The sequence below is a fragment of the Doryrhamphus excisus genome, chromosome 15 (genome assembly GCF_030265055.1).
Source record: "Doryrhamphus excisus isolate RoL2022-K1 chromosome 15, RoL_Dexc_1.0, whole genome shotgun sequence".
Taxonomy (NCBI): domain Eukaryota; kingdom Metazoa; phylum Chordata; class Actinopteri; order Syngnathiformes; family Syngnathidae; genus Doryrhamphus; species Doryrhamphus excisus.
In genome coordinates, this window is record NC_080480.1 from 1,097,548 (window position 1) to 1,112,176 (window position 14,629).

The 14,629-nt window shown below is 40.8% G+C and overlaps 3 protein-coding genes across 3 annotated transcripts; all 3 read left to right on the top strand.

Moving 5' to 3' along the window:
* Positions 1-364: 364 nt before the first annotated feature.
* spsb3a (splA/ryanodine receptor domain and SOCS box containing 3a) lies at positions 365-3,958 on the top strand. Its single transcript, XM_058050080.1, has 7 exons — positions 365-510; positions 1,019-1,220; positions 1,342-1,516; positions 1,769-1,956; positions 2,027-2,129; positions 2,215-2,340; positions 2,472-3,958. Exons 2-7 carry the CDS (start codon positions 1,098-1,100, stop codon positions 2,861-2,863), a joined length of 1,107 nt encoding a protein of 368 aa, XP_057906063.1. The 5' UTR covers positions 365-510; positions 1,019-1,097; the 3' UTR covers positions 2,864-3,958.
* Positions 3,959-4,322: 364 nt separating this feature from the next.
* mrps34 (mitochondrial ribosomal protein S34) lies at positions 4,323-5,535 on the top strand. Its single transcript, XM_058049476.1, has 4 exons — positions 4,323-4,456; positions 4,569-4,922; positions 5,017-5,059; positions 5,136-5,535. The coding sequence occupies exons 2-4, from the start codon at positions 4,605-4,607 to the stop codon at positions 5,432-5,434; spliced, it is 660 nt and encodes a 219-aa protein (XP_057905459.1). The 5' UTR covers positions 4,323-4,456; positions 4,569-4,604; the 3' UTR covers positions 5,435-5,535.
* A 698-nt stretch (positions 5,536-6,233) lies between these two features.
* Positions 6,234-14,610, top strand: nme3 (NME/NM23 nucleoside diphosphate kinase 3). The gene is made up of 5 exons (XM_058048347.1): positions 6,234-6,364; positions 7,068-7,198; positions 13,274-13,375; positions 13,497-13,609; positions 13,940-14,610. The coding sequence occupies exons 1-5, from the start codon at positions 6,319-6,321 to the stop codon at positions 14,052-14,054; spliced, it is 507 nt and encodes a 168-aa protein (XP_057904330.1). The 5' UTR covers positions 6,234-6,318; the 3' UTR covers positions 14,055-14,610.
* Positions 14,611-14,629: the final 19 nt, after the last annotated feature.

Genomic DNA, 14,629 nt, shown 5'->3' on the forward strand with positions numbered 1-14,629 from the left:
AAAATTATTTGTGTTTAGGGTCTAAACACTGTCATGCTTATTTTAAAAATAAGTAGTGATAAAACACTACTTCCTTATAAATATAATGAATGCACATCACTGGGAATTCATAACATGAGTACTTTGAATAATATGTTGCAAAGAATTATTTTTATTATACTATTTTCCACGTCGTCACTTACAATACGCAAGAAATGGCCCACATTTTAAAACAACAACTAACCTAATGATTGAGGTTTAGATATTTTAGATATAACACGGGTAGTTTAATTTGAAAGGGATGGGTACTTATATAGATACTTCTATTTTTACTGCCTATGAAAACTTCCGGAAAGTGGTGACCTTCATCCGCCTGCGTGTTATTGTTTACCCTCACATTGATGAAAGTAGGTCACAGAAAAATAGACACTTGCAGTCACGCATTCTTTCGTCGTGTATGGACTGTCCGGGGATATGTGCCTTTATTAACATTTTTATTAATTTACGCGAGGATTTATTACCGACAGGCAGGTGGGGATGGTGTTACATTTTCATAGCAGCTCGTGAAAGCTAACTAGCTAGTTTATGCTAGGTCTGCATCACAGACCCATTTTTACGCAGTTTCTCGCATATCGTGCATTCAATAAATTGACAAGGAGTAGAAAGAGCACTTGACAAATGTGATAATTTCATTTAAAATGTTTCTGAAGCTAATATATTCATATGTTATCACTGGTTAGCTGGCGTTAGCTAGGCTAGCATGATTTATGGGAAGTCGTCACATGTCATCGAGTGTCACGATGTCTAAAAACTTAATTGTACGGAATGTGGACGTATTTAACTGGGGATATTGATTTGAAGACAAATGTATATGATAGATAAACTATAGGTCGATTAATTTTTATAGTGAACATGAAGGAAATTCGCTACAGGGTCATTTTCACACCTTTTGAGTTAATTAGCTGAAATAAATAAACAAAAGTGGGTTTTATTGTTCATCATTTGTCGTTTTTAAACTCATTTTGTGTTCATCCGGCAGGTGGACAGATGCAGTTTGATGCCTTAGGATCCGGATTAAAGAAGAGCAAGAAGTGAGTGCCAAGATCCTTGTTGTGGACATGTCCAGGCGAGGTAGGAACAGCCGAGCTTGGCGGTACGTTTGGGGTGGAATACGGGATGCTGATGCAAGAGCGCTGGTCTTGGCCTCTGAAAGTGACGAATGGGGCTACGAGCGCCTGGAGGTTCGTGCATAGCTTTTTTTGTTTTTTGTTGTTGTTTTATTTATCGTTTGACATTTTTCAGTGCAGCTCCCAATTTATTTTCTGACTTGTGAAATCTCTCCTACTGTGCTTCACTCTCAAGTACAGTGATTCCGATTCAGAGGCGGACTATTCAGCTGTGATGGTCCCTCCGGTCCCGAGTGCCGTGCCCGTGACGGGAGAGTCCTACTGCGGCTGCGACTACCAGGCCGAGACCATCCATCATCGGCGAGGTTTTTACCAAGTCAAAGGATGTCACTGTGGAGAGGATGATCAGGGTAAAAGTGATCTGCATCATTATTGTACTCCTACAGGCAGAGGCAACACTAGAATTATACTTAATCGAACTTTTAAACCTCATTTATTACTGAGTATTATCCAGAAAAATAAGACTTACCAATAACTACAGATGCCTGGTACTTTTCCAGTTTACTACTAGCAAGTGGGTGTGAAAGTGAAAGTGAGAACTTGGACGTTGGAGGAAAAATAGTCTCAAATTCTTCCGTCTTGAATGTTTGGACAATTTTCAGAATTCGACTGGGTTTGGGACGACAGCAGCCGATCGACAGCGACTTTACTGAGCTGCGACGATCGTGAAGTCAACTTCCACTCGGAGTACAGCTGTGGGACAGCTGCTATCCGTGGCTCCAAGGAGCTGGCGGAAGGGCAACACTTCTGGGAGATCAAGATGACGTCGCCGGTGTATGGGACAGACATGGTGAATAAGCAGTTGTGACCATTTTACCAAGTTTTCGTCCAGGATAACACCGATTTATGACACTGTACAGATGGTCGGGATCGGGACTTCCGACGTCAACCTTGACAAATACAGGCATACGTTCTGCAGCCTTCTGGGAAAAGACGTGGACAGCTGGGGTCTTTCTTACACTGGTATGACCCTATTTTCTGAGTTTAAAAAACACAATCGTTATATTTCAAGTTAACTGATAACTACTGTAAATCTTCTTTTTGACAGGCTTGTTGCATCATAAAGGCGACAAGATGAACTTTTCTTCTCGGTTTGGACAGGGCTCCATTATTGGGGTTCATCTGGACACGTGGCACGGCACACTCAGGTTCTTTAAGAACCGCAAGTGTATAGGTTGGTACATTTATCTTGACATCACTGCAAACAACATAGTTAAATACATCTATGACGGTATTATATGTAATGTAATTACAGTTTTTGGTCCGCATACACATGAGTCATTTTCTTTCATTTTGTCATCCCAGGTATTGCTGCCACAGATCTCCAAAATAAAAGGTTTTACCCGATGGCGTGCTCCACGGCAGCCAAAAGCAGCATGAAGGTGATCCGCTCCTGCTCTGCACCCACTTCCCTTTTGTACCTGTGCTGCGCTCGCCTTCGCCAGCTGCTGCCAGACCGCATAGACACATTGGATGTCCTGCCCCTGCCCCCGGGGCTCCGCCACCTGCTATACAACAAACTGGGTTGGGTGCTCAATCTCCACAGCGTCACCACAGAGGACGCAGCGGACGTGCCGGAGCGCTCCCCGTGCACGCCTGTCCCTCCCTCGGCCGGGCCGTCTTCCTCCGAGAGCGACTCTGAGGGCTGCACGTCGGACCCCGAGGCCTGCCAGAGGAAGAGATGTCGCTGGACTTGAGTTCCTCCACTGAAACAAGGCAGATGATGCCGCCCGATGTAACGTTATGTATTTTCAACGACCTGCCTCAAAGCGTCCCGGCGTGTCGAAGGAAGGAACCGAGGGCGCGGATGAAGCGGCACATGGCTGCTGCATCTCTGCCGTCGTCTTCTCTCATGCCATGAAAAGGTCTTCATTCCGCTCAGCTTCCATACCAGATTTGGGACAACTGTAGCAAAAAGATGTTTACAATACATGTCTGTTGCCATTTTTGAGCAGGAATCGGTGACATGAAGTACCGCACGGCGGGACACTGAATTGTGGTCATATTTTTGGTGGCCGTTTCTGCAAAATGGGTCACTAGAAAGGTGAAATGCAGCTATGTTCTTTCTTATCGTCTGGTATGCAAATACTGTTAAGTCATTCTCAAACCCACTTCTGTCACCGCTTCAGGAAGTGGGGTGCGACTCTTTTTAGTGCACTCGATGAAAATGTTCCAGAATAGCCTCTTTGTATTTGTGCTCATAAGTGTTAAATTCCACTGCCTTTATTTACTCTTCAATCATTCTCAGAACTTTTTTTAAACAATCATTTTGATTGCATTATGTTACTTTTTCTAAAGGCTTTACTCTCATTACTTCCCTTTTGAAGGTCACATTTATTCAAAGTACTTACAGTGCCACAGATATGTAAATTATTCCTCTTAGCTTGATTAAGAATCACTTGTAACCAGACTTAGTGCACGCCTCAATGTTCATCAAGAACACACGTACCGTGACTTAAGTTACAATGCAATATTTGTATTTTATGTGTTTGTTACATTTTAACAAGACTACAGAGGTGTCTGTTGCAGTGTTAACAGGTAGAATCTTTCCCTGTAGGTCCAGTAGTGTAACTGCTGAGGTCATTTTGGTTGTCTTTTACATTATTTGTCTATATATTGACGCATCCAAGCACTTTTTGTACTGCCATTCTATAAATAGGACAAATGTAACCTTATCCCTTTACTATATACTGTACTATTAATGTATTATTTAAAGGACTTTACTGGCTTTTTTTTCAACCCGGCATGATTTCCGGATGAAAAATTAATGAATAAAGAGCAATTTCACCCTTGGCATTGATTTTATTAAGGATGGCCTCTATTGTGATTACATCACTATATGCCTTTTTAGGGTCAAACCAACCAATCAGAATAGAAAAGCAAACTGCTTCTAATAGTATTTTGGACATAGTGCAATTAAATAATTTTTAAAATACAGTATAATGTAACTGAGACCAAAAGTAAACTGATATAAATACTATATTATCTATAGCTATATAAAATGTTTTCAGTAAAATGAATTTCTCTAATTGAGGATTTCCAATGTAAACACATAAACGTGTATTGTGGATTCATTGTTGTTGTAGAACTCCTTTAGGACGCAATGACACTTAATCGCCGATAGAGGCAGCAGTGCACAACATTCTGCCTACTATGTCGAAGAAGAATCCGTAGGAGTCCTGCTCGAAGCCACATCACACGAGTTTCCACACGGAACTTTTTACGTGCGGACCAACATTGCGGAAGTTGTATACCATGTTTGTGGAGGTCAATTGATATCGCTTTTTCAGGTAATTTGTTTTTATTGTGTATGTACCAAAGTAATATCTAGTTTTCTGGCAGATTAGCATTAGCATTATTCAAGTTCGAATAGAGTGTGATGTCATCTTTCCACATTTGCAGGTAAAAAGTGTTGGACCTGCTGGTCGTCACGGAGCCATGGTGAAGAAAAAGAGGCTTCGTCTTATAGCGGAGATGGCTCGCAAGATCCGAGCCTATCGAGAGCTGAAAAGCCGACCGCGGGAGTCCCAGAAGTACGCCCTCGACTATGAGACTATGAAGCGGCCCCATACTGGGAAGATGCTGCCCGTGCTGGCTTGGCAGGATGTCCGCCGAGAGAGCCGCCTCTTCTCCTTGCTGGCCGGTATGAGGATGTTCGGTGTGGGCCGAATGTTCACCCGCAAGTCGTGGCTGGAGGACCACGCAGAGCCCAGTTACTGGAAGATCACCAAAGTTAAGGTGGACTACACAGCTGAGGTAAGAGCAGGTGCACCGACGTTTTGGTACCTCAGTGAAAGGAGGCTGCATGTACAGTACTGCATATAATACACCTAATTATTGTGTGGTCTAGAACATGGATCATGGCAAGGCCTGGGGCATCCTCACCTATAAAGGTAAGTCACCATCTTAACTTTAGACTGGGGTTACTTTTTATACTTTAAAAATATTGTAAAATATTTCATTCGTCAGGAAAAGCCGAGAGTGAGGTCAAAGAAGTGGACAAGGTGATGTACCATGACTGGCGCCTCATTCCGAAACACGCTGAGCAACAATTCAAGGATTTTGTTCCTGGACTGGAGCCGCCTGTGCGTCACGTCCCTTACCCTCCGCTGCTCCGTGCCATGAAGCTGACGCGACACAAGAAAACAGAAGACGGTGTCCTGGCGGAGGAGCCTCTGCTGCCTTTAGAGAGAGATGTTGTGCTCACCAAAGACTATTTCCAAAGTCAAGACCAAGGGAAGAAGGTGAGAGAGGAGACGGCGGTGTGACATCCTCGGCTGTCTCTTGGAAGGACTCCAATCATAATTTTCATAACTTCAACCAATTTCTGTGATTAAAGTGTGTCTTGTCAAATGTTATTAAAGTTAGACGAAAGTACTGTTTTGTTTTGTTTTTGCCGCTGCTCTTGTGTGGATGACTTTTTATGATGTGCACCAATCATACACCAAAAAGATTTAAACTGATGAAATATGGTTAATGATTTGTCCAGTTGTAGGCCTGGAAATGTCACTTTCTATTAAAAAAAATGTAATTTTGGAACTATCCAAATTTGGATTATTAGGAAAAACTTATGTAGGATAATTTAGTAAAAACTAACTAACTTTTTTTGCATGCATGAATATAACACAATCAAGTTCTTTCAGTGAACCACAAAATGTTGAATTCATATAAATTGTTGTGTAGCTTTGCGACTATCTAGTTTATTTCTGCAAAATTTGGCAACTCTATTCGTTTTTATACGCTTGATTTCACTTTTTTATCAAACATGGTGAAATATATATTGATAGTGTATGAATTCAATTAAATGGAACACATTTTAAGAATAATGCTAAACGTAAACACATCTTAACGTAAATGACGTCAGAAGAGGGGTTGGCTAATAAACCTGGAAGGTCCTGGAAGATGAAACAAATAAAACAGTTGAGTTGAGGCCTGTTACCATATAACACTGATATAGTTTCATATATTGTACTGATCTGATTCAAATATTTATTTATAATTAATTACCACGTTAGATATGAAAGTGATGTCAGTTTTCGTGGAACTTGCCTATTTGCTTTTACCTTCCTGTGAGGACTCTTCACGTGTCCGCGATTGAGGAAAGTCAGCGCGTGTCTACCTCAAGTCAGGGAACGCCGTCCTGCTAGCCGCCATGATTTGCTTCTTTCTCTCACTATTTGCTCAAGTTTTCCAGTCAGGTGGGTTTTACATTCGTTTATACATTTCATTATGTTCCCGTTTGCTCGTTTACTATGGGTGATATTCTCGCCGTCGACGCCGATAAAAGTAAGAGGTGTGTAGCACCGGTGAAGTGAGCATCTATGGGAGATACCAATGCTAAGCACTAGTAGACGCTGGTGTTTTTCTAGAAAGAAATTTGCGTTTAAAATGTTTTCGCACGCCATTATTATGGTTAAATTATATACTTGCATGTTTCCCCTGGCTATTCTAAGTGTTTGTGTTTTACTTTGTCTTAAAAAAAAAAGCTACGACTCTTTATTTTGAATGGACTCTTCCGACCAATGGGAACGTCTCTGCTGTATTATGGCAGAGCACAGTGCCATCTAGTGGTAGGCTGAGGCATAAACGCTGCAATGGGCCCTAGAAAAAGGTCACCTCCAGATCTTAATGAACGTCAAGGCTTGGTGTGGTGGTTAAACATGCACGAATTCAAGACTCCGGAGAGACAAACATACAAGAAGTTCAGCCTATTGGTGACTATTTTTGTGATCATTTTCACAAGTAACAGTTTGCATGGATTTATTATGATGTCAGCATAAATTGCATGACTGACTGCATCACTCACATTCGTCCATCCACCCATTCTCTATAGAGTGACGTCATTAGGGTCACAGATGAGCAGAAGCAATGTATCAACAAGAACATCTTCTCTTCCTTCAGGCTGGACAGGTGTGAACGAGCGCACCTTCATTGCCATAAAACCTGACGGCGTGCAGCGGAAACTGGTGGGTGAAATCGTGCAGCGCTTTGAGAAGAAGGGATTCAAACTGGTGGCACTCAAACTTGTGAAGGTACGTCAAGAGAGAACACTTCAGGGCTGTACAGTGCGAGCATTTCACAACGCTTTTCAACCCCTTCATTTGCATTTTGCTCCTAATATTTCCATGGATCTGAATATAAATCTATAAAAAATAAAAATATACAAAAATAAACTCACCAATCAAAAACCAGAGCAATGTTGTGTGGAGGTAATGGGCAACAGCTGCATCCGCAGTGCAACGTTTCCGTTGGTTGGTTCCCTCAACGTTTAGGGAACGTTAGACCTGGTTGGTTGGAAAATTTACGAAGGGGTGAGCCTTTTGTTTTTGTTTTTTCCAACTTTTTTCAACTGCTGTTTTCTGCTCTGGAACGAAGCAGAAACCTCCCAAATCCTCATCGGGAGTCCCAGAAGGACTCAGAAATGCAGACAAAGACTACTTTTTTGAGGTGTCAATTTTTGGAAAAAAACGTAAGGGGTTAGCCTTTGTTTGTTTTTTTTTGTAACTTTTTTTCAACTCTTTGAAATTGCAGTTTTCTGCAGTGGAATGAAGTGGAAACCTCCCACACCCTCATCGGGGGTCCCGGAAGGACCCATAAATGCAAAAAAAGACAAATTTTTTCAGGTGTCGATTTTTGGAAAAAACGTAAGGGGTTAGCCTTGGTTTTTTTTTCCCAACTTTTTTTTCAAATCCTTTAAATTGCAGTTTTCTGATGTGGAATGAAGTGGAAACCTCCCACACGCTCATTGGGGGTCCCGGAAGGACCCATAAATGCAAAAAAAGACAAATTTTTTCAGGTGTCGATTTTTGGAAAAAAACGTAAGGGGTTAGCCTTTGTTTTTTTTTACAACTTTTTTTTTTCAACTCTTTGAAATTGCAGTTTTCTGATGTGGAATGAAGTGGAAACCTCCCACACGCTCATCGGGGGTCCCGGAAGGACCCATAAATGCAAAAAAAGACAATTTTTTTCAGGTGTCGATTTTTGGAAAAAACGTAAGGGGTTAGCCTTGGTTTTTTTTTTCAAAACTTTTTTTTTCAACTCCTTTAAATTGCAGTTTTCTGATGTGGAATGAAGTGGAAACCTCCCACACGCTCATCGGGGGTCCCGGAAGGACCCATAAATGCAAAAAAAGAACATTTTTTTCAGGTGTCGATTTTTGGAAAAAACATAAGGGGTTAGCCTTGGTTTTTTTTTCCCAACTTTTTTTTCAACTCCTTTAAATTGCAGTTTTCTGATGTGGAATGAAGTGGAAACCTCCCACACGCTCATCGGGGGTCCCGGAAGGACCCATAAATGCAAAAAAAGACAAATTTTTTCAGGTGTCGATTTTTGGAAAAAACGTAAGGGGTTAGCCTTGGTTCTTTTTTTTTCAAACTTTTTTTTCAAGTCCTTTAAATTGCAGTTTTCTGATGTGGAATGAAGTGGAAACCTCCCACACGCTCATTGGGGGTCCCGGAAGGACCCATAAATGCAAAAAAAGACAAATTTTTTCAGGTGTCGATTTTTGGAAAAAAACGTAAGGGGTTAGCCTTTGTTTTTTTTTACAACTTTTTTTTTTCAACTCTTTGAAATTGCAGTTTTCTGATGTGGAATGAAGTGGAAACCTCCCACACGCTCATCGGGGGTCCCGGAAGGACCCATAAATGCAAAAAAAGACAATTTTTTTCAGGTGTCGATTTTTGGAAAAAACGTAAGGGGTTAGCCTTGGTTTTTTTCCCAACTTTTTTTTTTCAACTCCTTTAAATTGCAGTTTTCTGATGTGGAATGAAGTGGAAACCTCCCACACGCTCATCGGGGGTCCCGGAAGGACCCATAAATGCAAAAAAAGACAATTTTTTTCAGGTGTCGATTTTTGGAAAAAAACGTAAGGGGTTAGCCTTGTTTTTTTTTTTTTTTCAAACTTTTTTTCAAGTCCTTTAAATTGCAGTTTTCTGATGTGGAATGAAGTGGAAACCTCCCACACGCTTATCGGGGGTCCCGGAAGGACCCATAAATGCAAAAAAAGACACATTTTTTCAGGTGTCGATTTTTGGAAAAAAACGTAAGGGGTTAGCCTTTGTTTTTTTTTACAACTTTTTTTTTCAACTCTTTGAAATTGCAGTTTTCTGATGTGGAATGAAGTGGAAACCTCCCACACGCTCATCGGGGGTCCCGGAAGGACCCATAAATGCAAAAAAAGACAATTTTTTTCAGGTGTCGATTTTTGGAAAAAACGTAAGGGGTTAGCCTTGGCTTTTTTTTTCAAAACTTTTTTTTTCAACTCCTTTAAATTGCAGTTTTCTGATGTGGAATGAAGTGGAAACCTCCCACACGCTCATCGGGGGTCCCGGAAGGACCCATAAATGCAAAAAAAGACAATTTTTTTCAGGTGTCGATTTTTGGAAAAAACGTAAGGGGTTAGCCTTGGTTTTTTTTTCCCAACTTTTTTTTCAAGTCCTTTAAATTGCAGTTTTCTGATGTGGAATGAAGTGGAAACCTCCCACACGCTCATCGGGGGTCCCGGAAGGACCCATAAATGCAAAAAAAGACAATTTTTTTCAGGTGTCGATTTTTGGAAAAAAACGTAAGGGGTTAGCCTTGTTTTTTTTTTTTTTCAAACTTTTTTTTCAAGTCCTTTAAATTGCAGTTTTCTGATGTGGAATGAAGTGGAAACCTCCCACACGCTTATCGGGGGTCCCGGAAGGACCCATAAATGCAAAAAAAGACACATTTTTTCAGGTGTCGATTTTTGGAAAAAAACGTAAGGGGTTAGCCTTTGTTTTTTTTTACAACTTTTTTTTTCAACTCTTTGAAATTGCAGTTTTCTGATGTGGAATGAAGTGGAAACCTCCCACACGCTCATCGGGGGTCCCGGAAGGACCCATAAATGCAAAAAAAGACACATTTTTTCAGGTGTCGATTTTTGGAAAAAACGTAAGGGGTTAGCCTTGGTTTTTTTTTTCAAAACTTTTTTTTTCAACTCCTTTAAATTGCAGTTTTCTGATGTGGAATGAAGTGGAAACCTCCCACACGCTCATCGGGGGTCCCGGAAGGACCCATAAATGCAAAAAAAGAACATTTTTTTCAGGTGTCGATTTTTGGAAAAAACGTAAGGGGTTAGCCTTGGTTTTTTTCCCAACTTTTTTTTTTCAACTCCTTTAAATTGCAGTTTTCTGATGTGGAATGAAGTGGAAACCTCCCACACGCTCATCGGGGGTCCCGGAAGGACCCATAAATGCAAAAAAAGACAAATTTTTTCAGGTGTCGATTTTTGGAAAAAACGTAAGGGGTTAGCCTTGGTTTTTTTCCCAACTTTTTTTTTTCAACTCCTTTAAATTGCAGTTTTCTGATGTGGAATGAAGTGGAAACCTCCCACACGCTCATCGGGGGTCCCGGAAGGACCCATAAATGCAAAAAAAGACAATTTTTTTCAGGTGTCGATTTTTGGAAAAAAACGTAAGGGGTTAGCCTTGTTTTTTTTTTTTTTTCAAACTTTTTTTTCAAGTCCTTTAAATTGCAGTTTTCTGATGTGGAATGAAGTGGAAACCTCCCACACGCTTATCGGGGGTCCCGGAAGGACCCATAAATGCAAAAAAAGACACATTTTTTCAGGTGTCGTTTTTTGGAAAAAAACGTAAGGGGTTAGCCTTTGTTTTTTTTTACAACTTTTTTTTTCAACTCTTTGAAATTGCAGTTTTCTGATGTGGAATGAAGTGGAAACCTCCCACACGCTCATCGGGGGTCCCGGAAGGACCCATAAATGCAAAAAAAGACAATTTTTTTCAGGTGTCGATTTTTGGAAAAAACGTAAGGGGTTAGCCTTGGCTTTTTTTTTTCAAAACTTTTTTTTTCAACTCCTTTAAATTGCAGTTTTCTGATGTGGAATGAAGTGGAAACCTCCCACACGCTCATCGGGGGTCCCGGAAGGACCCATAAATGCAAAAAAAGACAATTTTTTTCAGGTGTCGATTTTTGGAAAAAAACGTAAGGGGTTAGCCTTGTTTTTTTTTTTTTCAAACTTTTTTTTCAAGTCCTTTAAATTGCAGTTTTCTGATGTGGAATGAAGTGGAAACCTCCCACACGCTTATCGGGGGTCCCGGAAGGACCCATAAATGCAAAAAAAGACACATTTTTTCAGGTGTCGATTTTTGGAAAAAAACGTAAGGGGTTAGCCTTTGTTTTTTTTTACAACTTTTTTTTTCAACTCTTTGAAATTGCAGTTTTCTGATGTGGAATGAAGTGGAAACCTCCCACACGCTCATCGGGGGTCCCGGAAGGACCCATAAATGCAAAAAAAGACAATTTTTTTCAGGTGTCGATTTTTGGAAAAAACGTAAGGGGTTAGCCTTGGCTTTTTTTTTCAAAACTTTTTTTTTCAACTCCTTTAAATTGCAGTTTTCTGATGTGGAATGAAGTGGAAACCTCCCACACGCTTATCGGGGGTCCCGGAAGGACCCATAAATGCAAAAAAAGACACATTTTTTCAGGTGTCGATTTTTGGAAAAAAACGTAAGGGGTTAGCCTTTGTTTTTTTTTACAACTTTTTTTTTTCAACTCTTTGAAATTGCAGTTTTCTGATGTGGAATGAAGTGGAAACCTCCCACACGCTCATCGGGGGTCCCGGAAGGACCCATAAATGCAAAAAAAGACAATTTTTTTCAGGTGTCGATTTTTGGAAAAAACGTAAGGGGTTAGCCTTGGTTCTTTTTTTTTCAAACTTTTTTTTCAACTCCTTTAAATTGCAGTTTTCTGATGTGGAATGAAGTGGAAACCTCCCACACGCTCATCGGGGGTCCCGGAAGGACCCATAAATGCAAAAAAAGACAATTTTTTTCAGGTGTCGATTTTTGGAAAAAAACGTAAGGGGTTAGCCTTGTTTTTTTTTTTTTCAAACTTTTTTTTCAAGTCCTTTAAATTGCAGTTTTCTGATGTGGAATGAAGTGGAAACCTCCCACACGCTCATTGGGGGTCCCGGAAGGACCCATAAATGCAAAAAAAGACAAATTTTTTCAGGTGTCGATTTTTGGAAAAAACGTAAGGGGTTAGCCTTGGTTTTTTTTTTTTCAAACTTTTTTTTGAAATCCTTTAAATTGCAGTTTTCTGATGTGGAATGAAGTGGAAACCTCCCACACGCTCATCGGGGGTCCCGGAAGGACCCATAAATGCAAAAAAAGACAAATTTTTTCAGGTGTCGATTTTTGGAAAAAACGTAAGGGGTTAACCTTGGTTTTTTTTTCAAAAAAAATTTTTTCAACTCCTTTAAATTGCAGTTTTCTGATGTGGAATGAAGTGGAAACCTCCCACACGCTCATTGGGGGTCGCAGAAGGACCCAGAAATGCAAAAAAAAAAAATCTTTAGAGGTGTCGATTTTTGGAAAAAAACGTAAGGGGTTAGCCTTTGGGTTTTTTTTTTTTACAACTTTTTTTTCAACTCTTTGAAATTGAAGTTTTCTGCAGTGGAATGAAGTGGAACCCTCCCACACCTGCATTGGGGGTCCCGGAAGGACCCAGAAATGCAAAAAAAAAATTTTTTTTAGAGGTGTCGATTTTTGGCCTTTGTTTTTGTATGTGTATTGTAATTTGTTGTTGTATTTTTTGTATTTTTTGGTCTTTCCAGGACTCCCGATGAGGGTGTGGGAGGTTTCCACTTCATTCCACATCAGAAAACTGCAATTCAAAAGAGTTGAAAAAAAGTAGAAAAAAAATGAAAGGCTAACCCCTTACCTTTTTTTGCAAAAATTGACACATCAAAGGAGTGGTCTTTGTCTGCATTTAGGGGTCTTGCCGGCACCCTCAATGAGGGTGTGGGAGTTTTCCGCTTTCTTCCAGAGCAGAAAACTGCAATTTCAAAGAGTTGAAAAAAAAGTTGTAAAAAAAAACCAAAGGCTAACCCCTTACCTTTTTTTCCAAAAATCCACACCTCCAAGAAGTGGTCTTTGTCTGCATTTCTAGGTCCTGCCGGACCATAAAAAGAGGGTGTGGGAGTTTTCCGCTTTTTTCCCATGCAGAAAAGTGCAGTTGAAAAACGTTGTAAAAAAAGTTGAAAAAAAAACCAAAGGGCTTAACCCCCTCACCTTTTTCAGAGCAGAGCTCCGTCCTTCCAAGACTAACCTCTGTGTGATTCTCAGGCATCGGAGGACCTTCTCCAGGACCACTACTGGGACCTGAGGAGCAAGCCGTTCTTCCGTGGACTCATCGGCTACATGAGCTCCGGTCCAGTTGTTGCCATGGTGACAAGCTTTTGTTATTGTTTCCTCGAACCACAAAATAGAAATTGCAACTTCAACCATTCATTTAATAAATATATGAAATATTATACGTAATTAATTGTAGTTTTGTGTCTTTGTTCAGGTGTGGCAGGGTCTCGATGTGGTCAAGACGGCACGCAAGATGCTGGGTGAGACCAACCCCGCTGAGTCGCTCCCTGGGACCATTCGAGGAGATTACTGCGTGGAAGTGGGAAGGTAAGACCGCCTGACTCTCTGCTGTGGACACCAGTCACTCAAGTTCCATATTTGCAGCCTCAGAGGTCCCACAGCGAAACACGCAGTTGTTTCCATCTTTAATGGTAATGGGCGATGTTGGTTTCCAACAGTGTAGCATAGCTGAAAGATACAGTGCTAACATTACGCTCACATTTTCACAGCGGCATCATGCTAACCTGTTGAAGAAAAACATGTTCAACCTCCCATGTGCATGGCTCGTAGCTGACTGACAGGAGAGCCCAAGCTTTATTTGAAGATGCGTAGCGAAGCCTGCTTTTTTTTTTTAACAACGACCTTGTGTGGGCGCAGGAACGTGATCCACGGCAGCGACTCTGTGGCGAGCGCCCAGAAGGAAATCTCGCTGTGGTTCAGGCAGAAGGAGCTCCAGCGCTGGGACAGCAACAGCAATCCCTGGATCTACTGACCACGTCGGACTTGTGATGACACCAACATGACGCTTGGAACCTCAGCCCAGGTCCAGCTTAGAGGTCCAGCTTATTTTGACACTATTGAGGTGAGTGCATGAAGCCATGGCTCCACCCACCTCCAGCTCATTTTAAAGGCAAATCAAAGTTAGATTCCTATTTAAGTGTATTTCTCGTTCCTGGTTTAACAAGAAATGTTTTGGATAGTTCTTTAAAAAAAACTAAACAGTATATTTGACAATCGATTTTTTGCACAGTTTACTTCAATAATATTCTTACTGCATTTGCACAACAGCTTTTTGGTGTGAAGAGCTAATGCTAAAAGCTTTTACCCCTTAAGTGGAATTAACCACAACAAAGGAAGCTGTAAGCCAATGTTTGCCTTCCGTGCAGCCAAGTTATGCTTAAACATAGAATGTCCATGGCTGCATGAATGTAGAAATGCATGTAGTGTACATGTCAACTACATGTCAACACGCTGACCCTTTAAAGTCCCAATTGGCGTTGAAATTACATTTGGTTTATGTTAGCATTGTCAAATTAAAATATTTCACTTTTGATGCTGTTGTTACCG